Genomic DNA, 25,181 nt, shown 5'->3' with positions numbered 1-25,181 from the left:
TGAACTGGTCACCTGTGGCAGACCCACGGGTCGCGGTTGTACCACAGTCGCAGTTTCAAATCCGTCCATGGGAAAGGGAACATCACCTATTTCGTTCCAAATGTCAGAGCGCGTGGTGAGCGAAATGTGTGCCAAGCACTTGGTAGTGGTGGTGGGGCGGCGGCGGCGGCGGACCTTCGCCTTCAAGATGAATCCTTTCAATGGCAAGCTTGCAAACTCGTTCCCCGTTCCACAATATCACATGTGCCTCGTTATCCGCCCCGATGTTTGCGTAGGCCAAGATGCTCCCCTCCGATACACGAGCACTACGGACCAGTTTTGATTTTTCCCAAGCCCTAAAACCCTAGCATATCGAAGATATTCGACATTGGTATCTCCATGCAGCTTAACGCAGTGCCCCGCGGAGCCCACCTCACCAAAGTTTACGGTCATTAGACAGTTGCCCTTGTCGAAAAATGGATTTGTGGCAGCACAGCCCGTCGGCCTAGGCTGAACGCTGGGATAGGGCACGAGGGCAGGAGGGCAGGAGGGCAGGAGGGAGGGAGGTAGAGACCAAGGGAGAGTGAGGGGGTCATGTTGCGTACGTTCATGTGTCCGTTCACGTTCGTGTTTTCATGCTCATGGACGGGGGAAACCCCAAGTGGTTGGCGGATGGAAGGGTCGGGGACCACGGACTAGGCATCAAATCGCCGTGAAGTACGGTAATCACTCACGCGAAAAGTCTGCGGTACAGTTGTACGGCGCGGGCCATCGCTGCGTTGTTGATGAGCGGCCGCATGCTTGCCGGGTCAATGTAGGCGCCCTGAAGGGCGAGGAGTGAAGGAACAGGGCAAAGCACGACATAGATTTCAACAACAACAACAACAACACAACGGAGCAGACATTTTCCTTTCTAGCTGTCAAGGTAGTAAATCGGCACTGTTTAAATACCCATTGCGCATATACACGCTATACCTATAATTTAATACACGCTCACAGTCTCATAAATAAGCGTGCAGGCGCACCTGTTGCGTGCCCAGGTATTGAACGTAGGGAGCCAGTATGGCAGTCAGGATCCAGGAGGATTTGCACGTAAGCGGCGAGTTATCAAAACACACGCCCCAAAGGTCTCCCACACCATCGCCGTCCGTGTCTGTGCCATTCATAGACTCTGCCAGGTCGGTGAAATCGTCCCAGGTCATCGGAACCGACAGATTATACCTGGTGAACAGGTCACGCCTGGGCAATGTCCAAGATCAAAAAAGGCGTGAGAGGAAAAAGGTATAAAAAAAAGGAGTTTGTCATGTACGAAGCACCAGCTGTAAACTGTTTTTTTTAATTTTGAATTTTTTTTCGCTTTTGCATATGTGTGCATGTGTACATGCGCTTGCACCAAACAGCATCTGTCGTTTCGTAGGAAGGGAAAAGGACGAGAATTAAAGAGATTTAGGGCACGCCGAAGAGCCGCCAGGGTAGAGCAAAGGGCAGAGACTCACACACAGCACCCCCGTCCGTCCTCCTTTCCTGTCTCCCCTTCGTTTTCCCCCTCCGCGCCTAGACGTCCCCGGAATAGCTTTATCCAAGACCTCTAAGGAAGGAAGGGAGCTGCACTCCCGTACTTGTTGATCCCCACATGCAACGGTGCGTGTGCCGTACCTGTAGTACGTCAGCAGCAGGTCGCCGTCCAGCGGCACGCCAATGATGCGCTTGTTGAAGTAAGCAGAGATCGTACGGAAAAAGTTTGCCACGTCAGACCAGTCCAGGTCCTGATCCGTGAAAACGTAGGCCGTCAAATTTGCCAGCGCGTTTGCGGCCGCGAGATCTCCTGGAGGCATAACGATTTAGTTAATCGGAAATTGCAAGTTACAAAAGTTGCAGGATCAACAGTAATAATGGGGGAGCCGTCTACGTAAAAGCCAGAGGGGGGTCATGGACGGTCAATAGCCATTATTTTGGAGGCGCGTGGGGACGCGGACATCCTCTCTGCTCGGTCTCCCAGACCTCCGAGAGAAATGTGGACGCACAGCTCTAGGGAGGGCATCCGCCGTAATAGTACGCATTTGACGCCCTCCCTCGGAAGCCAATGACCCCTCCCTTATTCATGACTCGATGGCCCCCCTAGGCCGGTGGACATTTACAAAAGATACACAGCTCGGTCCTCGACCACTCCGCAGTCACCAAGCCGCTCGCGGCCATTAGGGGCCTGTTAGTTAACATGCAGTTCCCAACACCCTAATGATCTGAAACGCATGAGCACCTGGTGCAGTGGCCTGTATAGGCAATTCAGCCCCGCGGTGTGAGCTAGCCACCCCAGTCGCGGTCCCCTACTACTACTACTAAAGATGCTCCCACTCAGTTCAGATCAGATACCGGCATTTGCCGTAACAGGCATGTTTATACTTCCCGTGGTTTCGGACCACGCCCCCCTAGGCTTCCCCGGGTTCCCCGGTTAGTGTCACGCACATTCAAAAAACTGTCACGCACCTGTAACTGACGGGTCCACGATCCAGCCATCGCTGAACCCCTGAACGAGTGTGCAGATTGTGTCAGATTGGCAAAAATGAAAAATCTGTCCTATTTCCGTGGTGAAGAAATAAAGCCATGAAAGGTCGAAACCTAATACTCCTTCCTCGTTAAATTTTTTAATCTTTAGAAAATTTAATACTTTTCAGGTGCAGGTAGCTGCAAAGGAAGACGTCGTCCTACTTAAAAGCACTCGCATAATTGGGTTTTAGAAAGCTGGCATTCAGCATGTACAACAGGAGGCATGAGGGGGGAAGCTTTTCAGGCGCCACACCGATCTCCTCACACGCCCGCCACCCTCCGTCTCACCCCCAAATGCGTGTCTGCATACCTGCAGCTGCTGCCATGCCTCCCCGCGGACTTCTGCAGCGATCTTGTCCACTCCCAGCACGTTGAACTGAACCTGGGATCACAATCAAATATTCCGCAAATTTATGGAGCGGCAGAGCAGGCAGAGCCATCACAGGGCCCATGGCATGAGGGATCTAGGAAAATGAGGCCCTCAAGATGTGCAACACGAGGAAAAATTATGTTATGTCTAGAACACGCAAAAACGTCTGGAATTATATGAATAATGAATGCCGCCTTCTTAACACAACTTTCGATTAAGGTTCGCTAATGGCCCTTGGAAGGTTCCTAGAAAAGCCCATCTGTAGTAGCTGGTACCTGGCGGTACACAGTACGGCATACATGACAACTATAATTACGCACGAAGTGCTTCACCAGCATCTCGGGAGGCCTTTCCAGAGGCCAGCTACTACACCTTCCCTGTAACCACCACTGTAACAACCACACACACACCTTTCCAGGCTACTGCTGTGGCTGGAATATGTTCCATCCAATTTCATACACACACATTACATATAATCATTCACACATTCATAAGCACAGCCTCTTTGTTGTTTTGCGCGGTGAAGAGCAAAAGAGCATATTACGTGTGCGCGCATGCACAGGCGTGCGTATCCTTCCTATCAGGGTGCAACGGCACACACTTACAGAGACGTTGTACAAATTTCGGAACGTCGCGGCATGTCGCTCGAGGACGGGAACGAGGGAGGTGTTTGGGACGGTGAGACGGATAGCCTGCGGCATCGGAGGTTCATGAGGGAAACAAAGCTTGGTGTGTAAATAATGGAGTTTTAAAGTGCACGAGGGTGTGCCAGGATAATAAATACGATTTAATTTTAACACGACCTGAAGCCAGCGTCACCTCCCCATGTGGTTTTCTTTGTAATAACGAGCTCTGGTTATACGAAAAAGACAATTAGGGGTCCATATAATCATTCCCCGTAGGTTCATGGCAAGGGCTTGATCGCAGTCGGGAAATTTCTATAGGAGGTAATGATTGCAAAGGATGTAGGGATTCCAGGATTGTTCGGTTGGAAACGGCGTATGCGGTGTGGGGATGGGGGTAGGGGTAGGGGTAGGGGTAGGGTGGGGAGGGCAATTTGGTGATTGCCGCCATGCACCATCGCATCCGCAGCTAGAGTGCAACAAATAGTTTCTCCGCTGCGGAGTTCGTCTCGGAAGCTGAAGGGCCAGGGATTAAGAAGAAGCTGAAGGGGCCATGCATGGGGATGCAGGCGCGCATGGCCAGGAGGAACTTTGGAAGTAGGAAAAGTCTGGTCGCTAAAACTATTTGCGAACAAGGGGACGATGCGGTTGAAGCGCCAAATAGGGAGCTGCCGCACGCCGTTGCCATGTCAGGTAAATGACTATGGGTCTTGGTGGGAGGTACGTTACATATGAAGTGCATCTATTACATGACTGCGGCATGCGGAGACACCTACACGGAGGTCTTCTTCAAGGCAAGTGGCCATGTAATCGCGAACCAAGTGCTCCAGCGATGTCGCGCTGTCGGAGCTCTCACAGACCAAGTTCCTGCCAAAACTCAGCACAAGTAAGGGTTTTAGAGAAGAAAGAAGCTGATGGAAGGAGCATATGCCTTTTGCAAAACATTTTCATCCGATTGGTTAAACGCGTCACTCAAGACGCAACGCGCAGGTTTGCCGGAATAAGGCAGACACTACACAGAGATAGGGAGAAATTATATGCGGATGACTTACAGGTTTGTGCTGTCCTTAAAGCTGTCCATGCATTGCCTAAGCTTTGCGACCTCGATAGCTCGCACTCCCAGAACTAGGCAAGGAAGCAGGAAAGCCATCATGGCTTCCCGCATTCGTATTGATCCCATGATGCCCTATCCACTCAAATGCTAAATGAAGTAAGGAGCATTAAGCGAGCGACCTGGCTCATTTCAAAAGAAACTTCCAAGGTAAAAGCTCTCCCAAAATCAGCTGCACCATTAAGGTGGTAAATTTCAAAGCTAATTTATGGAAGGCCGATAAGGTACGTAGCATTGTTTGTATTTTTGCATTGGTGTTTTTGTTGCCAGTCTAGTGCGTGGTGGTGAATTTCAGCTGCAGTCCACATAAGCGAGACATAAGGCCAACAGGATTGCCATGACAAAGGAGCCACATTAGATTCCTTCCTGGCAACCGTTGGAGAAACGAGTACGAACAGTCATCCGGACTAAACTACTGAAGCTAGCCGGATCCCCTGATTATAACCCTGCAGCCTCATAATCAAGAGCAATGAATAATATTTTATGTAATTCGTCATTTCAGTGGTTATAGTTAGGTAAAGTATGCTGCAGTGACTGTGCTCTGAGATGGCGTGCCAGGATGGTAGAGACCGTTTCGGATTAAAAATTGAACCTTGAAAATAATTTTCATCAAGCGCTTTCTCACAGCCAGGAGCTTAAAACGTCCGTGTCGTAAATTTGCAGCTGCGTGGTTGCTTCACTACGACAATTGCATAACTACGACTTCACATGGTCGCTGTCTTTTGTGTGCAGCTGTTGTCCTGTGATGATTTTTGGACGATCGTGTGCCGCTTTATCTCGTAAGTACACTCTTGCAGCATGGCAGGTATGGGGAGAGGGCAACCACGCTGAATTACCATTCAGCTCACCTTTTGCAGTTCCCTTTGTCTTATGGCCCTATCCCCACCTTTCTGATGCAATAGAAGAAAAACAAGTTGCAATCTTATGTTTGTATGGAAGACGTAGGGATCCTAAGCCGGTGTTGTGCTTCCTCTTCCCTTTTGAGCCGCAGTCCCCTAACTGTCTGCCTGCCTGCTTAAGCACATTGACAAGAAGTATTTCGCCGGACTGAGATAAAAAAACGCTAGGGCCACGCCACCTGATCATATTCTCTAGTTCTAAAGTTACCCTCACGCAGGCCGGCAATAACACGCAGGCCGGCAATAGCAGTTTTGCATTCACCGACTCCTTAGGGCGCGTTTGAGGCACACGGGCGGTGTTAGCGCCGCTTCGGACGCCTACCTACGGTATCGCGCGAACTCCGAGCTCCGCAGGGTATTGCGCTCCGCACCAAATGAGGGAGGGTAAATGGAGGCCGAAAAATCATCTCCAAAAGCAGAAAGGGTTACACGGGGCAGCAAACACACACACACACACACACATATACAACATGTTCAGAGCGTCTAATAGACACACACTGCAATTTTAAGTTCTCGTCCGGTTAATTGTACGACACGCACCGAGATGCAATCCGCCGTACCGTACAGTGAACTTTTTGTCGCGCGCACACCAAAGCTTATCACCAAAGTTGACGTGCAATACAACGATAGCGGCTTCACCCGGAGGCATACAAACACGTTACTCTTAGAAACACGTTACCTTCAGATGTTGTAAATACGTCCTTCGCCGCGGGTCCATGTGCCGTACCCGCAAACGTCATCACGGGGTCGGGGGTGGGGATGGGGGTGGCGTCAAACCATCCCACTCCGCGGCGTTACTGTGCCGTGTCACCCCAAGATACATGAAGCCATGTGTGCCGAGTGTACGGTAAGAGTCCCCTATCGTCACCGTACATCGTCATCCTGAACACATAACCGAATTTTTCACATACAGTGTGTATGGTGGGTTCGCGCAGCATTGCCGTTGATCAGATCGGATCGATCGGATCCATTACGTCCTTACATCATGTCATCAAGACGCAAATGACAAGGGTGCAAACCTCCCGTATTCACTCACTCCAACAAACCTCCGTCATGCAGGCCAACCATGGCCGCAGGCCGCGTACCGGCACACTACCTTACTACTAGCACATGCACCCACCATCATCAACATCATCATGAGCAGCAGCAGCAGCAGGCACCATCACGCCGCCATGCAGCCTAGCAACAGAACCACCAACGATCGCGCACTCGTTCGTCCTCAACAGCCAAATCCATCCTCGTGCTCGAACCGTTGTCGGTGTGTTGAGGGACTGGGCCAAGACCGCTGAGGGACACTGAGTGACTCACTACGCCGCCGTCGCCTGTTTAGGGCTTCACCGCCGCCTGCGGCGGCTGGGGCAGGCCTCGAGGTGTCGGCAGTCTGCGGTACACGTTTCGGAAAGTGGCACCGCCGTTTCGCGCCACCTTCTGGCCCTCCTCACTGCTCGTGGCCAGCAGCCCCGCAGCAGGGTCGCTCTCCAGCTCCTCCTCACTCACTCGTTCAAACAACGGGTGCGCGTCCAACTTGGCTTTCTGCGAGGGAACATCATGTTGCGGGGCAGGGAACGCTGGGCAGCACGGGAAACAGTTTGTTCTGCTATTAGAACAAAGATTAATTCTGTCTGTCTGTCTCTGTCTGTCTCTACCTATCTAAATGTCTATCTATCTAAATTTCTGCCTGAAGGGACGAATGCACGGGTGGATGGACACCACCAAGCACCACCGGACAGCAGCCAGCGGCTCAGTCTCGGTCTGATCGGCTGGGTCACACTACGCCAGCATATCCAGCCAGCTTCAACTTGCCCCTGCCCCTGCCACACACTTTTATACGCACGGGGGTTATTGCACCCACCATCCACTCGCCCAGCTCCGGTACGTCGCTGATGGTGTAGAGCCAGCCTCCCGGGGCCAGCAAGTGGGCGTATTCAGTGAGGAGGTGCGAGTTGATGATGCGGCGCCGGTGGTTGGCGGCTTTGAAGTGAGGGTCCTGCCGGCCGGTTGTTGTGTGGAGGGTTCAATGTGGTGTGGAGGAGATATGGTGGAAAGGAGGAGGTTAGATGGAGGGGGGCCAATGGTGAGAGGACGACGGAGAATCCGGATGGGATATGAACGAGGAAGAATAGAAGTGTGAAATGTGTTCGTGTGAAATGTTTTTATTATTTAATAAAACTATGCGGACACAAAGAAAATATAGTACTTAACTCGACACCTTAAACACCGAACGGAGTGGGACCGCTGGTGAAGAAATAATAACAACAACAGCGCCGTACATGTGGTGCCGCTCGAGAGGAGAAATCATTATTCTTTTAAATTATCCTGAACCACAACTGCCTACAACTGTCGCTTCTGCCGTACCACGGCAATGCACGGCGCCCTGCCATTCGCCCAACACGTACCGGGAACAGAAAGAACATCTTGGTCAGTTGGCCCTTTTTGAAGTAGTTGGGCAGGTACTTCATGGCATTTGTACGGAGTACGGAAGCGTTGCGGTACGAACCCGGATGCTCACGTCGCAGGGCGGCTGCAGTACGGACAGGGGGCCGCCGTCGGGAGACATGGAATATTTCATGTACGGGGGGTAGGCAGGCCCCCAGGGGGAGAAGGGGGCGGTCGGGGGAGGAAAGGCCTACGGGCGGCAACTCAACTATATCAGGATCCAGAAATACCTACTCCACTCCTCATTACTCTCAACCCCCCCCCAAAGCCACCCCAGCTCCGAAACCACCTCCTAACGGCACGGCCTTCATAGCACACACCTATCCTCTCCCGGACGTACGCGGAGACCTTGTCCCGGATCTCCATTCCCAACATCAACGTGTCCGGGTAGATGGTGGACAACCTGGGCGGGGATAGATAGGGGGACGCACAGGTGGCCACAGGTGGGGAGGTAACTTGTCGAAAAAAACACACGCACTCTCACACGCACACGCACTCTCACACGCACACGCACTCTCACACGCACATGCACTCTTACACGCACCCTCACACGCACACGCACATGCACACGCACTCTTACACGCACTCTCACACGCACGGGGGTTTTGTCGTCATCATGGGGGACGCGAGGTGGGGTCCTTCGAATCCGCGTTAGCAGATTGTTCGCGGTTATATCGGCTATATCGGTTATCCTGATTATATCGGTTGTCAAAGGGGACCTCATTACCGGGCCACATTCCGGGATGGATGCTATCATATACCAGGGTCATGGATGCTTGCTACCGCGGGCAGGTTGTGTGTGATGACGTGTTTAAAGCTCCTTCTAGACAGCGATGCTCCTACCCGGCTAACCCAGTAAGCCCCCCTCCCGGCCCCCCCCCAAGCCAGTAAGCCTCAGTGGCCCCAGTAAGCACCACAAGACCCGTGCGGATGGGGACCCATCATCCAACGTATCCATCGATTCACCCTTCCTCCTGCCTAACACACCCGCCTCCGGGAGCTTCACTTCGCTTTTGCCTTTCCCAGCTTTGTGAACACCTTCTTTCTTCTAACTTCCCCATGGTGGTGTACCGTCTTTCCTCCAATTTTTTAACTAACCCCGCAGCAGTTGATCTTCTTGGGGACGGGGGATTAGGGACGGTATCAAGGGGCGTACACGGACTCACGCGCTCAAGGCGAGCGCAAGCGAGGAGCAGCTCCTGTTCAAGGATAGCGCGGATGAAGCGACGGTGTGCGCTCTGCCAATCCATTCCCAATCCCATCCCATTCCGACCCGACCCGACCCGACCCGACCCACGCACTTTACGAGCAGGCCACCAAAGCCGCAGCCAATGTCCACAAAGCGCACCAAGGGGGCTTCGGAGCCGGAGGGCCCCGCGGCCTCACCACCGGCCTTATCACCCGGTTGCTGCTGCTGCTGTTGCTGGTCCTCCTGCTGCTGTTGTTGTAGTAGTTGTTGTTGTTGCTGCCGGTCCTGCCATTCTGATAGGAACTCGGGAAAGTGTTCGGACCTGGCGGGATGGGACGACCAGGAGGAAGAGTGTTGGAAGTGCGTTGGTATACCAAGTGGGAGGTAGCCTAGTTAGGCCATGAAGAGGTGAACAGATCGCAGGTCGTAAAGCTTTGGAAGGGAATGTCCATGGTTGGATGGTAGACGAGGAGGAAAGGTGGGGAAGGGTATGTGGCCAGCAGGCACGGGCACAAGCAGCACAGTGAAGGAGATGTAAGACTCGGGTGGCCTTCCAAACCATAAGATTGGAAGACTGCCTAGTCTTTGAGTTAAGCGGCGGCAGGTGGGCACAGCCAGCGCAGTACTACCGTACCAGTCAAATTCTTCTGGTCGCGTCGGCACGTCGAAGTCAGTAACGTTTAATGGGTTGCAGTGCGCTCGAGCTCGGTAGAAGCGCTTGCGGGGATGGGTAACCTCCTGGGCATGGTTCAGTCGCGACGAAAACCACGACATCAAAGCTGGGCTATTCACGGGGATAGTTCAGCCTTTACCACACCTCCTTCAATCTTCTGTGGTGCTGCTTTCCCTCCTTGCCGCCGTCTTCTCTGGCTCGTTTGGGGCTCATTGAAAGGGGATGACCGGCGGCGGAGCAATCGGATTGCTTATAGCTCAAAGTATTGGAATGATCTAGATACGATATATAGTCGAGAGGACCAGATGGCCAAGAGTCTTGGTCCCAAAATAGAAAGCTTGGATATGATTACCAAAGCGAAAGGTATTTACTAAGTACGGATCGCGGCGATTGGAGTTGCCATGAACTTCAGTTGGTAACAAATACTTGTTCCGTCATACTTAAGTGCCACTATGCGCCCTATTGCAAGGCCGTTTTTTCCGTTATGTCAAGAACACCGTACTGCGTTTCTCCACTCCCCGAGTCGCAAACTTATGGCTAAGGCTTGCAGCAGACTTGAAAACTTGGAGACGCATCTAGATCCTACACTTTGCTACGGTGATGCCGTTGCTAGTCCATGCTACTGCGTTTGTTCCATGGCTGAGGTGATACTCACAGCGGCTACGCTACGTCTGCCCTGGACTCAAGTTTTAAAAGGTGTAATTGCGCGTGGCTTGGGCCTGAGATGGTTACGGCCTACTTGAAGGTCCGTTGACACTATGATAGTGTTATGAGTAAGAATAGAAAACGAAATAACCATGAATACGGAAGCGTTACCAGTTATACGATGCATCGGCTCGTTGGTTCTTGACAACCAAGTGTCCGCCTGGGAGGATACGTTACACATGGGTACGACAGGCGGCTGTACGATAGTGCGCCAGGAATAGAGCGCGGAAAGCAGATTTTACAGGTATAGTCTATTTCAGGTTATTTAATTTGACTTTACCTTGTAATGAGACTTGAAATTGTTCCTACGGTCCTACGGGCGCCGGGAACACATGTTGCTGGCCAAATGTCAGTACAACATGTAACGATACGATACGAGTTGTCCGCTCACGCGTCACACAATAATTATCTGCTAGTCATTACCGTAATTAAGAACTGAATGTTCGGAACACATAGGAACACATGCGTGCAACTGAATTGCACAATCCCCACCTTACTGAAGAAGCACCTGCAAGCGCATCTGAAACGCAGTTGGGAGATATCAGCTCGCGGCCGGCAAGGCCCCTAAAACCTCCCAGTTGCTGTTAATCAAGCGGATACCTGCGGGTAGTCGCCATGGTGAAACGACAGCTTTCAAGTTACTCATACAACAGTCCAAGTTACTCATACAATAGTGCACACGTCGTGTCATCCACCTTCCTCGTTCATTCATACGTGCAAAATTGCGTTTCCTATGAGACCATGAGGTCATCCCAGAGATAGATGTCATGTTCCACCACTGTTGAGCCACTGTCAGGCAGCATCTCCTTTCATTCCCTTGCCTGGCCCAGGATTGCAGGAGCGCGAACGCTGCTGTGAATGATCCATAGAAAACATGGCTCTTTTGGAAGAAGGCAAGATGCGCAATCGCGTTACGTCTGCATAGCGCATGCTCCGTCAATGTTATTATAATTTGCCGAAATTTCATCTCGCTGCTTTTTATTAGGGAAGAAAGCATGGATTATAGCGCAAATCCATTCGGCACTATCGTGTGTAAGACAAGTAGCAAGGGCAGCTGTCGCAGGTGCCCCAAAGCGAACGTCCGTACGGCTATGCAAGCAAATATAGGCAACAGAGTGCGGACCTCTACATCTTGCAGTATATCAGATTCACAACCCATTACCAAAGATAAGGTATTTTGTTCTGTTCAGATTGGCAATCCACAACACGGCCATTTCGGCGACGCATCCTTCAAACTGTGGCCGCGACGGCGTCAAGTCATCACTTGAGAATATAAAGTGCCGACATTAAACCATGATTGCATCAAGGATACAACGTTATTCCCGAGTTGCTGCCCAACCAAGCCGATGGTCTGTGGGCTGCGCACAAGCTACCTTAGCACCGCTTTGACACAATTTTACATTCAACAGTAAAATGCTTTAATTCCTCCGTCTATGAATTTGAGCACGGCTGTGGCATCTTCTGTGCTCCGATGCGAACCGTGGTTACCCAAAACTCCGCAGGGTCCCTCCATCTAAATGCAGTCGGCGTCGGTGCATGCCTGTGTTACAATGCAGCAGCCAACAAAACACGATTGCCGAGTCGAAACGGTAAGAGCGCACAGCGCCGGACGCTACTGCCGACGCAATATGATGTGTGTGTGGGTCAAGGGGGCATATCTTCACCCATGGCCGCTACCCGGCGAAGCCCTGCCTTCCCCGGTATTTCGGGGCATCCCTAGCCGACTTCTCAGTGGATCGCTTAGTGCCCGCACCCACCATCGTCATCCAACGGAATCTGCCGGATCAGCGGCGGCTCAACTGCCCGAAACCTCCGGGGGGCATCGGTGTGTGCGTTACCAGTAGTGCCTGACCTCTGCATGCTGCTGCACTTATCGGTGTGCGTCGGTGATTACGGGCAAGGGGCGCGAAGAAAGAGAGAGTATGTGAATTTGAGAAGAGGATGCCTTGACCCTGCAGCCCTCTTGATGACGTCTCTATGCCAGCCCCCTGCTTGCCTGTTTTCTACAGGCAAGAAACTCCCAATGGCTTTCTCCTAGCTTTGGCTTGAAACCATTTTGACTCATGATTCAATAGGATTCAGGTCAGGGGAGTAGTTATAGATCTACCCGACGGGTAAGGAATTAGACATTATAATCCATTGCTTAACCCCATCGCCTGCTGCTAAACTCCCCTTCCCCCTGCGCCCCATCGCCCCCTAAACACGTGCCGTCGCGATTACCGTCTTGCCCCGGACACAGAGCAGCAGCTAAGGCTTGCGTGGATCGCTTCATCTGCAGTGGCACCTTGCTGGGGCTGGGCCCGGGCGAGATGGTGGGTGCAACCCCGAAGGAGTGTGTGTGTGTGTGTGTGTGACGCTCCGTGTTAGAAAGGAACATTGAATCGCATACTTCAATAAAAATGCAGAGAAGGAGAAAAAGCGATTATTATGAAACGCACGGCTTGAAATGGCAGTGTCGATGTGTGGGGTAGAGGCAGCGTGAGACGCCGTACAGCCGAGACCATGGCCATGGGCACAACTCGATGCGTGTGTGTGTGTGCATATCACCTTCCTATTTTGCTACTGCTGTCACTGCTACTGCTGCTGCTGCTGTGGTCTCCTACCAACCCGCATCCATTCCTCCGCCCGCCGCCGTTCTAAGTTCCTGCGGGCTATACGCATCCCCCCTCCAACGGACCTTGTCGTACGTCGCCGTACCTTGCCGCTCTCCGCCACACGGTGATGGATACTGCGATCTTTGGGTTCCTAGTCCAACTTGGTAATTGAGGAAGTGGGCAGGCGGCTGGCAGTAGGGAGCCTCCAGGTAGGCTGCTGCTGCTTTTGATGCTGCTGCTGCTGCTGTTGATTGCTGCTGCTACTGCTGTTGCTGTTGATTGCTGCTGCTGCTGCTGTTGATGCTGCTGCTGTTGCTGTTGATTGCTGCTGCTGCTGTTGCTGTTGATTGCTGTTGCTGTTGATTGCTGCTGCTGCTGCTGTTGATTGCTGCCGGGGGGTGGGGGTTTGGGAGGAAAAGAAAAGACCCTGTCGGGTCTGTTGTTGTTGTAGAGGGGAAAAGGCGGGAGTGGGCACGTTCTAGGAGGGGACTGCGGGCAATGCAGATGGCTGTTGTAAGAAGGGGGTTTGCACGCGACCTTCCTTATTTATGACCCACACCTACATAGATCGACACGGATGCGGCCGACGTGTAGCGGCCTGTCAGTGTTCGGCACGTGTGCAACCCCAAAACCCCACTCACCCGCTCACTCACCTGCTCACTCACTCACTCACCCACTCACTTATTCAGTGACCCGGTCGTACACGATTGCACGGTTCTCGGGAGCCCGTATATCGCCACCACAACGACGTCTAATTCGCTATCGTCCGTCTGTCTGTATGTATGTATGTATGTATGTATGTATGTATGTATGTATGTATGTATGTATGTATGTATGTATGTATGTATGTATGTATGTATGTATGTATGTATGTATGTATGTATGTATGTATGTATGTATGTATGTATGTATGTCTGCCACGCTACCTGCTACTCGGGGGGCCTGCCTACTTGGGGCGCCGCGCAGGATGTTGTTGGCGTGCCAGTATGTGACGCTGCCGCCCACGAGGCGGCATTCCACGGGGTACCCCTGGTGGCGGATGGTCGCGCGACGGAGGTACGGCGCAGCGTGGCAGCTGAGAATGGAGCTCGGAATCGGGACAACGGTATTGTTGCGTCGTTGCTATGTTGTTGTCACGTGATTGGTTCTTTTGCGTGATTGTGATGATGCTGTTCTGTTGCTTTTTCATGGTTGCGTGGTGGTTGTTTAGTGGTTGCTGAGATATCATGGTGGTTACGAAGGAATACACAAACTCAGCATGTACGCGCAACGTGGCGGGAATACCCCATGTGTCTGCTCTGCTCTGTTCTGCCCTCTTTGTGTGTGTGTGTGTGTTATTTTTGCCGCGTGCAGTGATTTGTCTGGGTCGATGTACAACTGGGTGAGGGGAAAACCCCCCGGGGTGGGGAAGGGCAGGGAAGGGGCCAGGAGCCGCCGCTTGCACACAACGGGATTGATGTGCTGGTGCTGCTACACGTTAAGCGAGGGATTTGGGGATTTGGATTCTTAGATTTAAAATCCTAAAACCCTAGAACCCAACCCTAAGATTTGATTTTCAGAGGTCAGCGGAGTTGACCCTGACCTAGCGCACACGCATGCACGTACTCATACATTACACTGCTATATCACGAAAACATTGCCGGCAGGCTGCAGTTGTGGTGGCGGACGCAGACCAATTCGACATGAAGGCAAATGCGGCACTTGTAGGATGCGCCGCCGAGCCACAGCAACCTGATGTAAGTTTGTGCTATGAATTAATATACATTTTTCCATCATCATCGTTTTGCGGAGTATCGTATGTATGTTGGCGACTGCGTCATCATCATCAAGACCTCATCATACATGTTTTTGCTTTCACGTTGATTGGCACCTTTTCTTCGCAGCGCAAAGCTTTTTGTGTTGATAGTTGGCGCAAACATCTTCCTGGCTTCTTTCGCTTGCTGGTTCTACATGTTCACATCTTCCTTCAGTAATGTGCTATTTTAGTGAATTTCACATAACCACCTATAAACGCGTCTACGTGTAGAATACAATACGGTTAGACGCCCTCTTCTTGAAGATCTTGTCTTGATCGTTTGCTGTACCGCAGGTTCCCAGGCTCCTTGCCGCATTAACGACCCGTGGGTCTGCGTCAGGGTCCAGCAGCGACACTGGTCCTGTCCTCGTGCTGTTGGTCGAGTCCTCCAGGGTGCGAGTTTTAGCGAGGTCTGCGCTAGGCTAGGCACAGGGAGAGATTGATGTAGGTTGAGGTGGCAATTTACCGCCCTTGGGCCCCGACTGGCATTTACGGACGGCCTCACCCCGCACTTGTGCGGAACTCAGGGTTCTCTCCTGTGCGCCAGCTGGCCGGCCGCCAGCCGAAACGTTGGGCGCGCTGTGGCCCTGTGCTAACACGAGGCTGCTACGGCTACTGCTACTGCTACTGCTGCTAATGGTACTGGGATTCTTTGGATTTAGCTCAGTGGAGGATCATCCCCAGCAAAGTCGAGACTTTCAGTGCTATAAGAGGGGAATGCCATTGCGCATTGTGAGTGGTTAGGTTAGGATGACATGCCACCATTATTGTCGCGCCAAGTCGTTGGCTATTGTATATGCTTGTATATGCGTATGAATCTATGTGTTTATGTACTTTATGTGTATCTGTATGTATGTACGCATGTGTGCATGTCTATGTATGTGTGTGTGCGTGCTCACAGGTGGTCGAGCGGCTATGCGGTGTGCTGCCTGTGTGGCTGAAGGCGGACAGCTGGGAGGAACACGCAGAGCAACTAGACGACATCTTCCTGGGTGATGCGGAGCTCTGGTAAGCGTTATGAGCGTTACGTGCGCTCCGAGCCCAAGTCGCAAACCTATTCGACCTAACCAATTCATGTATACATTAGCCCATGCACCTTTTACTTTGTGCATACTTTTTTTATTATGGTATCTTGATATTCCGTAATGGTTCATGGCTTGATTATTGCAGGCGGCGATCCTTCGCGGGACAACCCGAGAATCCCCGGGGCGGCGACCATCCGTACGTCAGCCCTCAGGTACGGCACCCTCGTACAACTTTCCAGTTTGACGGTGAGATTTTTTAGAGGCCACCCAAAGGAGGAGCTTAGCAAGGCTGGTCCTTACTTCAGCGTGCTCGGCAGTATATTTCTTGTCTTCTCCACTCCGAAATTTCACCAGTTCCTTTTTACAATTCGATTTATAAATTCAGAACGCGTTTTCCTTCTTCGCCCGACCTTCAGGGCTACACCATCGTGGACGTGCGGTTTTACGAGGGACTTAAACTGTACGGCGAGAATGAGCCGTACGATAAGATTGCTGATGAGGTCCAACAAGTTGCGGGAGTCGCTGGACATGGGCTGCTCATTCGGAGAGCGGCGGCCGCGGTGATAGCTCGGCCCGGAGATGAAGGGCCGCAAGTTGTCGAGTTTTGATCGTCGTAGAACCCACCGTCCTTGCTGTTCACCCTACACGAAGTACCCTCTTATTTATATCTGAACCAAAGATTTTCCGGAGTTCGCGTTTTGGCTACGCGGAAATTTTTACACGCAAACACTACATCGTAGTTGTTAATGCACTGCGCATGTGGTTGTAAAAGAAAAACACACTGCTGGCAAGGACAGAGACCTTGGGAAAACCTTCGAATGAGGACCCCCAAAGAAACTCACCATGTGCTTCGCCCTTTCGCAGTTCGGGTCATGTATGGGGATACAATTGTTGTTCCCACAGACTTCCTCCTCATAGCCCTCTTGCAGCTGCAGTATCACCTCTTAGGTGTCCCGCAGTGGCCGCATCACCGCGCCTACTACAAAACCTCACTTTCCTTGGGCCGCAAACACCACTCCGTACACATGCTGCGTACACGGCGATGGGGAGGAGATTCGTCCGCGCAAATCGACAGCATACATAGGTCACCTTCCCTCTCATAAATTCGCATCCATATGTACACACACATACATACACACACACGCACATGCATGCTTTGCGTGCTGTCCGCAGGACCCCGGAAGAGGGCCCCTGGGTGTATGCATGTATGTATGTGTGCCTACACATATGTATGTACGAGGTTTTTACATTGTGATGTACATCATCTGCATAATACCCCTCCTTCCTTTCTTCCATATCTCGCTGGTTCACGCGCAATGGAGGAGCACGGTATGCATACGGTAGAGGCGTGAATCGCTGTGAGAACTGTCCAGATATCCGCGCCCCGTCCTGTTCAAGCCTGCATTGGCAGAAATATAGCTCTCCTTGCAGAGACAAAACTTGCCAGAACAGGACCGGGCTCTTTCAGCTGCCTAGCTGGCGGCAACGACGTCGCGCTCCATGCCCACGTCCCCTCTCCTTTTTCCTCATCCTGTTCCAAGCCCGCGATTGCTTTTCAGGTCCCGAGTCATCGAGTCCGGGTGTCTCCGGGTGTCCAGTTCCGGGTTCGAATCCCGTCCAGGGAGGTTTGCTACTACACCTGCCCCCTCAGTCTCTACAACTCATCTTCTTCATCATACCGCCACTCCTTAGGCCACATTCGGCCACTCAACGCTTCGGTTCTTCCTCTCCCCTTCTTCCCCCCTCCCAATAGATACATGACACAGACCACAGACACTACTCTCCACACATCACACACAGAGAGAGAGAGAGAGAACAGAACTCCCTTGTATCAGTTCAGGACCTCCAAAACAAGGACGCCTGCGTGGCCGCCCTAGATTGCGACAACACTTCGCGTCCCTCCTCCTCTTCCTCCTCCGCCGTAAAAGCCAACCACGCCAGTTCAGTGCAGCGAGCAGACATGGCCGGGGACGGCAGACAGACAAACAGATAGACACAGACTTAGCCTGTCACCAAAAGACAGGGCGCCTGTAGGATATAATAAAACGGCAGCGGACACGCAACGCCGAGGGGATGTGGGGTTAGTTCCCCCCGTTTTCGCTGCAGACACACCGCGTACATATATCCGGTACTCCGCATCTGCCGCTGCGGGCACACCATGTGCTCAGGCATCCGCCGCCGCTACAGCGCCCTACAGAGCGGCAACAGGGCCGCAACGGGCAGTGTGATGTGACTTCAAATCGAGGACATCTCGTCGTCGTCGTCGTCGCAACAGCAGAAGTAGCGGCGGCAGCAGTTAGCAACCGAATGACGTGATGGCCTTCCGCTGCCGTCACCGCTGCCGCTGCCATCACAGCAGATTCCGCCATCACAGCATGGCAAGCGAGGGTTAGTTACGCCACTGCCCCTGCAGGCACTGGCTTAGCGGCGGAGGCGGAGGCGATCTTGGTCTTGTCGCTGAGAATCTTCGGAGCGGCTTCCAAGATAGAGTACGCGCACTGACGACCTGACAATGTGGCACCCTCCATGGAGTCGATATAATCCTGGAGAAGGGTTCGGCGTGTTACGGGGGGTTTGTTAGCGGTTGTTGGCGGTTGTTAGCGGTTGTTAGCGGTTACCGAGGCCAGGGGGAGGGGGTTGTTGCACATGCACCTCCCAATTCCAAGTGACATGCGACATGCAACATTTAAAGCACAACAAAAAAGTCCAACAATACACGTCCGCACGCGCGGTGTGTATATGTGTGCATGTCGTACCTGCTTGGTGTACGACCCCGCCAGGAAAAAGTTGGGCACCGGCGTCTTCTGATCCGGGCGGTACAAGTCCATCCCTGGCGCCTCCTCGTACAGAGATTGACCAATCTTGACAATCGAGTGCCATGTGCATTTGAGGCCGCGAGCCGAGGGGAAGAGCTGCCGTACTTGCCGATCGGTCTCGGCCGCGATGGCCTCGTTCGTCCAGGACATGTACGGCGCGGCGGGCGTGATGACGCACTGTCGGCGGGTGCATGTGTGTGTGGGGGAACGAACGATTGGTGTGAAAAAGTGAAACGATGCGGAGGACACTGGACACGAACAAACCGGAGACAGAAAAAAAGGTAATGCTCGCCTTTTTGAATGGCCATTTCCGCCAATGTACCGACATACCGACATACAGAAGCACAGACAGGAACAAGAATTAAACCCTCTGACTATAGAGCTACTCATTAAACTGCGATGAACCACGAGATACTTGTGATTTCGACTACTCGCACGACGTTCCCTTCCAGCATCCACCTTTCTTCCCCCCCCCGGACCCCCCCCCTCCCGGACCTGCATGAGACTGCCCTCGCCCTCCTTGAAGTACTCCACGGGGCTCGTGAGCGCCAGGTCCGCAAAGCAGGAAAAGTACGTGTCCGCCGAGTACAGCAGGTTGTCCAGACCCGCGGGGGAGCGAGTGTCGCGAACACGGGAAGCGTCCTGTGCCGCGCCCGGGGGAGAGCGGGGATGTATTTTGTGTGTCGTACATGTGCTTGTGTGTCGTGCACATGTGCTTGCATCGTGCGTTGGGAGTGAATCCAGCATATGAGAACTGGTGAGGATGGATGGACGTGCGTGGAGTGTGTCTGTGTGGAGAACGGGGGGGAAAGAGGAGGAGGAGGGGTTACAGGGATTCGAAACGAAGACACAAGATACGTCAGAAAATAAAGAGACAATCGAGCCAAGAAGAGAAAGAGATTACCGCTCATGCCTTCCATAAAACCCGCCTCCCGCCCTTGACCCCCGCGCCTCACCTTCATCTCCGTGACCCAGCCGTCGTACCGCAGCTGTACGGTAATGACCGGCACGCCCACAAGCTTATAAATCGCATCAAACTGCGGGTAAGCGCTCCGCCAGGCGGGGGGCAGGAACTTCTTTATACCCGGCACGTCCAGCGCGGCCACGTAGGCATCCGCGGTCACCAGCTGCTCCCGACCCGTGGGTCCAACACGAAGTCCGGTGACACGAGTGGCGCCGTCGGGGCCCTTCTCGTACAACACCTCTCTGCGCCCAAGGTAAAATTTTTGGTGAAGGTAAGCTGTTAGGTAAGTTTTGACGCCAAGGAAAACAAGGTAAAACACAAACCAAACCCACACAGATCAAAGAAAGCCAGCTAGCCCGAGAAAACGACAAGGCCCACCAACCGCCACCTCACCTCTAAACCCTCGCCTTCTACTCCCTTCGCCCTAATCCGTGCTGCTGCTACTCGCGGTTTCTCTTCCTCCTCCTCCTCCGCACTGCCATCATTCCCGCCGATTGCTTCCCCCGCGTTCCTAGGAGACAATACATACACACACGGCCCCTCACACACACATATACACACCCTCCAATCCAGCCCTCCTCCTCCTCCTCCCGCCCTCCATATACCATAACATGGCGACCGGATCCCCCTTCTCATACCTCCCCTCCTTTCCCCCCAAACCCCCGGCCGCCCTCCAAGTCCCCTTCCTACACGCCTCTCCTTTCACCATCCTTACCCCCGCCCCAGCCCAGCCAGACCGGGGGCCCTTACTTGCATCCCGCGCGTGTGTGTATGCGGCCGCCCTTGGCGGTGATGTAGTCCGCGATGGGCTTCAGCAGCCGCTCCGCCGGAGAGCCGTTCAACATGCGCAGTACGGAGGCGTCCGTCTTGGTGGCGAAGAACTGGAAGATGGTCAACATGCAGCGGGCGGAGATGTGGTCGCAGTCCAGGAACCCTAGCGCGTAAGCTGCAGGACCACAGGGCGGACGGACGGACAGACGGACAGACAGACAGACAGGGGGAGCTGATGATGCTTTTAAGATTTTTGTGCTCTCTTCAGGTTTATTTTTTCTTTTTTCGGGCGGGTGGGTGAGTCTTGGAAAATGAGAGAGAGAGAGAGAGAGAGAGAGAGAGAGGAGAGAAAAAAGAAACAATATCTCCATATCCATACATACGCCGTATCATAACAATAACAACCGACACTGCGACGGCGGCGGAATGATGAAAATTGGGGATAGGTCTTTTTCCTGGAAGGGGAAAGGCAAACCTGGAAGGGGAGGTAGAGAAAGAAAAGAAGGTGAAGGAGGGAAGCCCAGCAGCCTCATAACCCACAGACCCACGCACCCAAAATTACAAATTAAATTTTCATTCTTAAAAGACAATTTTTTAACGTATTACAATTACCCCCTCCCCCAGCCTTCCTTCCCCGCGCGCACACTCACAGCTCTTTTACACGACCTGACAACCAACGACAGTTTTTGGCAAACTGCCCCAATAACCCACAACCCTGCCCCCCCCCCAAACACACCCCCCACACCCATCACTCTCACACAAACACACAAACACACACACACACACCTCCCTTCCCCCTTTTTCTCACGCGCTGCACACAACAAGCCAAGCTTTTACGGACGCCCCTCCCCTCCCTTGCGCGGAACTTGACATCTTTGGGTTTCCCAATCCAATCCAAGCCTTACCGATGGGGTCCCACATTCTCTTAATGGAGTTCATGGACCCGCCATGGCTGGTGAACCACTCCGTGAAGGAGATGCCGTCCAGGTCGCGGATGTCCTTCATGCCCCCCTCCGGGTCAATGAGCGCCCGCACGATGGGGGAGGTGCCCAGGGCCAGACTGTTGGCCACCTTGTCCAGGGGCTCCAACTGGGGGGTCGTGAAGAACGCCTTGAGGCCTGGGCACCGGTTGGGATCACGGGGGGGGGGGGAGGGGATGCAAGGGTGGGTGGGTGGGTGTGGAAGGAAATGGGCGGTGGAAAGGGGGCAGAGGCTACCCGGTGGGGGAAAGACGAACCACGTGAACGAGTGAAGCCGCTGCCAGGGCAAGAGTGTACCAGACATAGAACTGACCCAAAGGAGGGGATTGATTGCAACTGTTGTTTGCTGTAACACACACACACACACACACACGCACACGCGCACACTCACAACATGACATGACATGACTGTCATGCCCACCCACCCAACAACCGATTCCATCAAAATCCTCTCTCTTTTCCCCAACCCCCCAAAATGAAAATCAAACAGGAAAAGGCAGGATGGGGCATTTTCATCAACAAAAAAATCATTCGCAAATCGTGGGGGCCGATTCAAGGGCCCCGCCGGGACACTGGGAGTTAGTTAATCAGTTATTCAGTTAGTTGGCTCACCATGAAAGGGCGCGCCGATCTTCATTCCGTTGACGTAGAAACGGAAGTCCAACTCCCGGACATCGCCGTCGTTATTGCAAAACGTGTGGGTGTGATCCTGTACGACAACGTACGGATCCAAAGTCCAGTTCAAACCACGGAAATGATACACAGAATTAGGAATTTACACATTTCCTTGAAGTCAACACCAATGTCAGTATGTCAGGCGGGTTGCAAGAGGTAGGTGTCCTTCATGAGACACTTTCACACATTTCTACACACACCTCTCTTCACGGTCCATCACACACACGCACACACATTATCTAAACATCTTCTACACACACACGCACACTATTCCTTCCTCGCCCTCACCTTGAGCAGCAGGTTCTCCAGCACCCCGCACTTGGCCATCAGACGAAACAAGTTGAAGTAGCACCCGAAGAACACGTGAAGACCCATCTGCATAGCGGGAAGGACGCGGGGCCAAAGGGAGGCCGAAAGGGGGGGGGAGAGGGGGGGGAGAGGGGGAGGGAGAGGAGGGGAGAGGGAAGGGGAACATCAAAAGAGCGGAATGAAGAAGAGGCGGGGAAAGAATGAGGATAGAAGGCAAAAGCACACGGTCAGGGCTAAACACACGCATCGAAGAAAGGCAACAACAAATTTGTTCCTCCCCCTCGTCCTCCCCCTCCTCGGCCCCCACCAAGCATCTGGTATCGCACATGTACACACATACATACATACACACACCGACATCGCCACACGTCCCACGCTCGCGATTAAGTCTCCACAAAGCCGCTTGGGAGTTAGGTCCCGCTTGCCCGTTCCAAGTTAACTGAAACCACCAACTACCAACTGCCCAACGGGCGGGCCCAGGCTCGTGCTCGTGCCGCAGCTGGACCCATGCCCACCTCGATGTGGTTGCCGTTCTTGTCCACGAATGATGCCACCTTGCCACCAATCCATTGCCGGCCCTCATAAATGTCCACCTCGTACCTGTACGGCGCGAAAAAACACGTAGCCAGGTAAGGCACACAGGCAGATAGTCAGGTTAGGCACACAGACAGACAGACAGACAGGCAAGCAGAGGAGAAATTGAGGGTAAAAGAGAACAATGACGCGTCAACGGAAACACACTGCGTCGTCAGGAGGGAGTTGGACTCAGTATCGGCTTTGTATCTGGCTGCTGCCCAAGACCCTCCTAACCCCTTTTCAGGAATCATCAACGACCTGTCCGTCTGTTTATCAGTCTGTTTATCCGTTTCGGACTGGCCTCACGCGGCCGGCGGCATGGCAGTTCCGCTCCAAGTCCTCCCCCCCCTTCCCTCTTGGGAGTATATCCGCCTGGACCCACTCTCTGCAGTCTGTAGTCCCCCTTGGCCCCCCTCTTGCCCTGGCAGCAGCTTCACTCGTGTGTGGTTCGTCTTTCCCCCTTGGCCGCCCGGCCCCCTAGGAGGGCCGGGAGGACCCCTATTACCCGCCTCTTCCTGCCTATGAGGTCGGGAGGGAGGGGAAGACGAACCACGTGAACGAGTGAAGCTGATGCCAAGCTGATAGACTGATGCGCCAGAAGTTAAGTCGGGAAGGAGGGGAAGAGGGGCGCGCCCTGGCCCTTCTCTCTGGGCCCTCTTCTACTGCAGCCGCCACTGCTGTGTCTTTGCCACTGCAGCTACAGCAGCTGCCACTGCCGTCCTTAAAAAAATTCCATTTTACTTGTGCAGCTGCAGCTGCCGCAGCCGCTGCTACAGCCCTGTCTCAAACAGACCCCAAAAACAGCATCGACGACGACGACGCTGCCGACGTAGCAGAATTACCCACAGAGCCGATACTGCCGCTGTTGCTTCCATTGTTGCTGCCGCTGCCGCTTGGTTACTCGCAGCCGCTTGGTTAATCCGTGGCTAGATTGGCCGCTGCCATGGAACTGCTACTGCCATTCCGCAGCTGCTTCTCTTCAAACGGCCGATGGCTGGCTCACACAAGCTCCTGTTGCCATATGCCCCTATCACCTTGCCTTTATGCCTCAGGACACACCTTTATATCAGTGCAATATTGGCCTTGTGATACGTGCTACTGGCCTAAGCTGTCACAAGTAAAATATCACTCTCGTGATCCAACTTCGCCGTATATCTTCACCCTCGTCCTTGCTCGCCACCCTCACCACTTCAAACCCACCGGAAGTCGTGAAAACTGTAAGGTGCATCTGGGTTATCTGTGTTATCTTACCCCTGGTCCAGAAGCTCCACAGCTGTGGAAAGACCCGCCAAGCCGCCGCCGACGATGGCCACCTTGAGCTTTGGCGCTCCCTGGAAGAACGAATTTGGAGGTTTTCGGGGAGTTGGGGTTTGGGAGGCTGGTATCCTTATCCAGGTGAGAACGGCACCGTAACCGACGGCGAAACACGTTGGGACATTCACCAACGCGAGTAGAGATGCTTTGCTCATAGCGTGACATAGTGTGATGTGGCAAAAAAAGGTATTGACCAGCGAGCACGCGACAAATAAAGAACATGCCCTTGTAAGCAAATGGCAGCCCGTTAATGGATTGACTGCGCGAACCACCCAATTATGCTTGTATATGACTGTCTTAATGGTATTACTGCATATACGGACTGAAACGCACCGGAGCAGGCGGCTTGGGCTCGTCAGGGAAGAGCGACCGCAGCGGGACATCCTTCAAGCCAACAGCGTTGACATCTGACACCTTGATGTTCTTTTGAGGTAGAGCTGCAACGGCCTGAGCCTTAACTGCAGGGCAAACGACCGCGCCGGGTCCCCCGTCATGTTTTTGAGGCTGGCCACGCACCAGGCTCGCAGCGTCTCTTAACACGCCCACACCTGCACGCCTGCTCACGCGCGCCGTAAGCGCCTTCATCGGGCACAATTGGGTAGCCTTCGCGCCCGACCGTGCGATGGTCGGCACCTGCTGACCCACCACTGCAAGCTGCATTGTCGCTACCAGACCAAAAACACTTCAGTAGTATACGGGTTGGGTGGACCAAATGTCATGCCCTAAAGCAGATCCTACAGCGTGTTTGTAGAGCGAATTGTTGTGAATCGTCGGTTTGCCGTATATGCTCGTCCACAATGATGTTGTTTCGCAGAGGCGCAGACAACCCTTTG

The 25,181-nt window shown here is 53.2% G+C and overlaps 4 protein-coding genes across 4 annotated transcripts in view; 1 reads left to right on the top strand and 3 right to left on the bottom strand.

Moving 5' to 3' along the window:
- VOLCADRAFT_95074 (uncharacterized protein) overlaps positions 1 to 4,696 on the bottom strand; it is a gene marked incomplete at both ends in the record, with an annotated part of 17,419 nt that extends 12,723 nt beyond the window's left edge. The window contains 10 exons of the mRNA XM_002954184.1: positions 1 to 12; positions 417 to 496; positions 714 to 802; positions 1,005 to 1,218; positions 1,636 to 1,804; positions 2,464 to 2,503; positions 2,834 to 2,905; positions 3,499 to 3,585; positions 4,293 to 4,383; positions 4,569 to 4,696. The exon at positions 1 to 12 is cut by the window's left edge and continues 170 nt beyond it. Of these exons, the coding sequence (XP_002954230.1) occupies positions 1 to 12; positions 417 to 496; positions 714 to 802; positions 1,005 to 1,218; positions 1,636 to 1,804; positions 2,464 to 2,503; positions 2,834 to 2,905; positions 3,499 to 3,585; positions 4,293 to 4,383; positions 4,569 to 4,696 (982 nt within the window). The remainder of the gene's footprint in view (positions 13 to 416; positions 497 to 713; positions 803 to 1,004; positions 1,219 to 1,635; positions 1,805 to 2,463; positions 2,504 to 2,833; positions 2,906 to 3,498; positions 3,586 to 4,292; positions 4,384 to 4,568) is intronic.
- Positions 4,697 to 5,937: 1,241 nt separating this feature from the next.
- Positions 5,938 to 9,925, bottom strand: VOLCADRAFT_82720 (uncharacterized protein; the record flags this gene model as incomplete). The annotated part of the gene is made up of 6 exons (XM_002954183.1): positions 5,938 to 7,055; positions 7,375 to 7,513; positions 7,923 to 8,047; positions 8,283 to 8,365; positions 9,264 to 9,318; positions 9,778 to 9,925. 6 exons carry the CDS (start codon positions 9,923 to 9,925, stop codon positions 6,853 to 6,855), a joined length of 753 nt encoding a protein of 250 aa, XP_002954229.1. The 3' UTR covers positions 5,938 to 6,852.
- Positions 9,926 to 12,065: 2,140 nt separating this feature from the next.
- Positions 12,066 to 16,551, top strand: VOLCADRAFT_95072 (uncharacterized protein; the record flags this gene model as incomplete). The annotated part of the gene is made up of 8 exons (XM_002954251.1): positions 12,066 to 12,118; positions 12,769 to 12,841; positions 14,090 to 14,179; positions 14,770 to 14,859; positions 15,213 to 15,311; positions 15,862 to 15,926; positions 16,089 to 16,155; positions 16,360 to 16,551. The coding sequence occupies 8 exons, from the start codon at positions 12,066 to 12,068 to the stop codon at positions 16,549 to 16,551; spliced, it is 729 nt and encodes a 242-aa protein (XP_002954297.1).
- Positions 16,552 to 18,336: 1,785 nt separating this feature from the next.
- VOLCADRAFT_95071 (uncharacterized protein) lies at positions 18,337 to 25,008 on the bottom strand (the record flags this gene model as incomplete). The annotated part of the gene is made up of 12 exons (XM_002954182.1): positions 18,337 to 18,486; positions 18,700 to 18,936; positions 19,255 to 19,401; positions 19,716 to 19,965; positions 20,474 to 20,669; positions 21,400 to 21,612; positions 22,087 to 22,183; positions 22,438 to 22,524; positions 22,974 to 23,058; positions 24,286 to 24,365; positions 24,682 to 24,806; positions 24,897 to 25,008. The coding sequence occupies 12 exons, from the start codon at positions 25,006 to 25,008 to the stop codon at positions 18,337 to 18,339; spliced, it is 1,779 nt and encodes a 592-aa protein (XP_002954228.1).
- Between the last annotated feature and the right edge of the window lie 173 nt (positions 25,009 to 25,181).

The sequence above is a fragment of the Volvox carteri genome (assembly GCF_000143455.1).
Source record: "Volvox carteri f. nagariensis unplaced genomic scaffold VOLCAscaffold_41, whole genome shotgun sequence".
NCBI classification, from domain to species: domain Eukaryota; kingdom Viridiplantae; phylum Chlorophyta; class Chlorophyceae; order Chlamydomonadales; family Volvocaceae; genus Volvox; species Volvox carteri.
The sequence above is the reverse complement of the archived record's forward strand: the minus strand, read 5'-3'. Positions and strand labels throughout refer to the sequence as shown.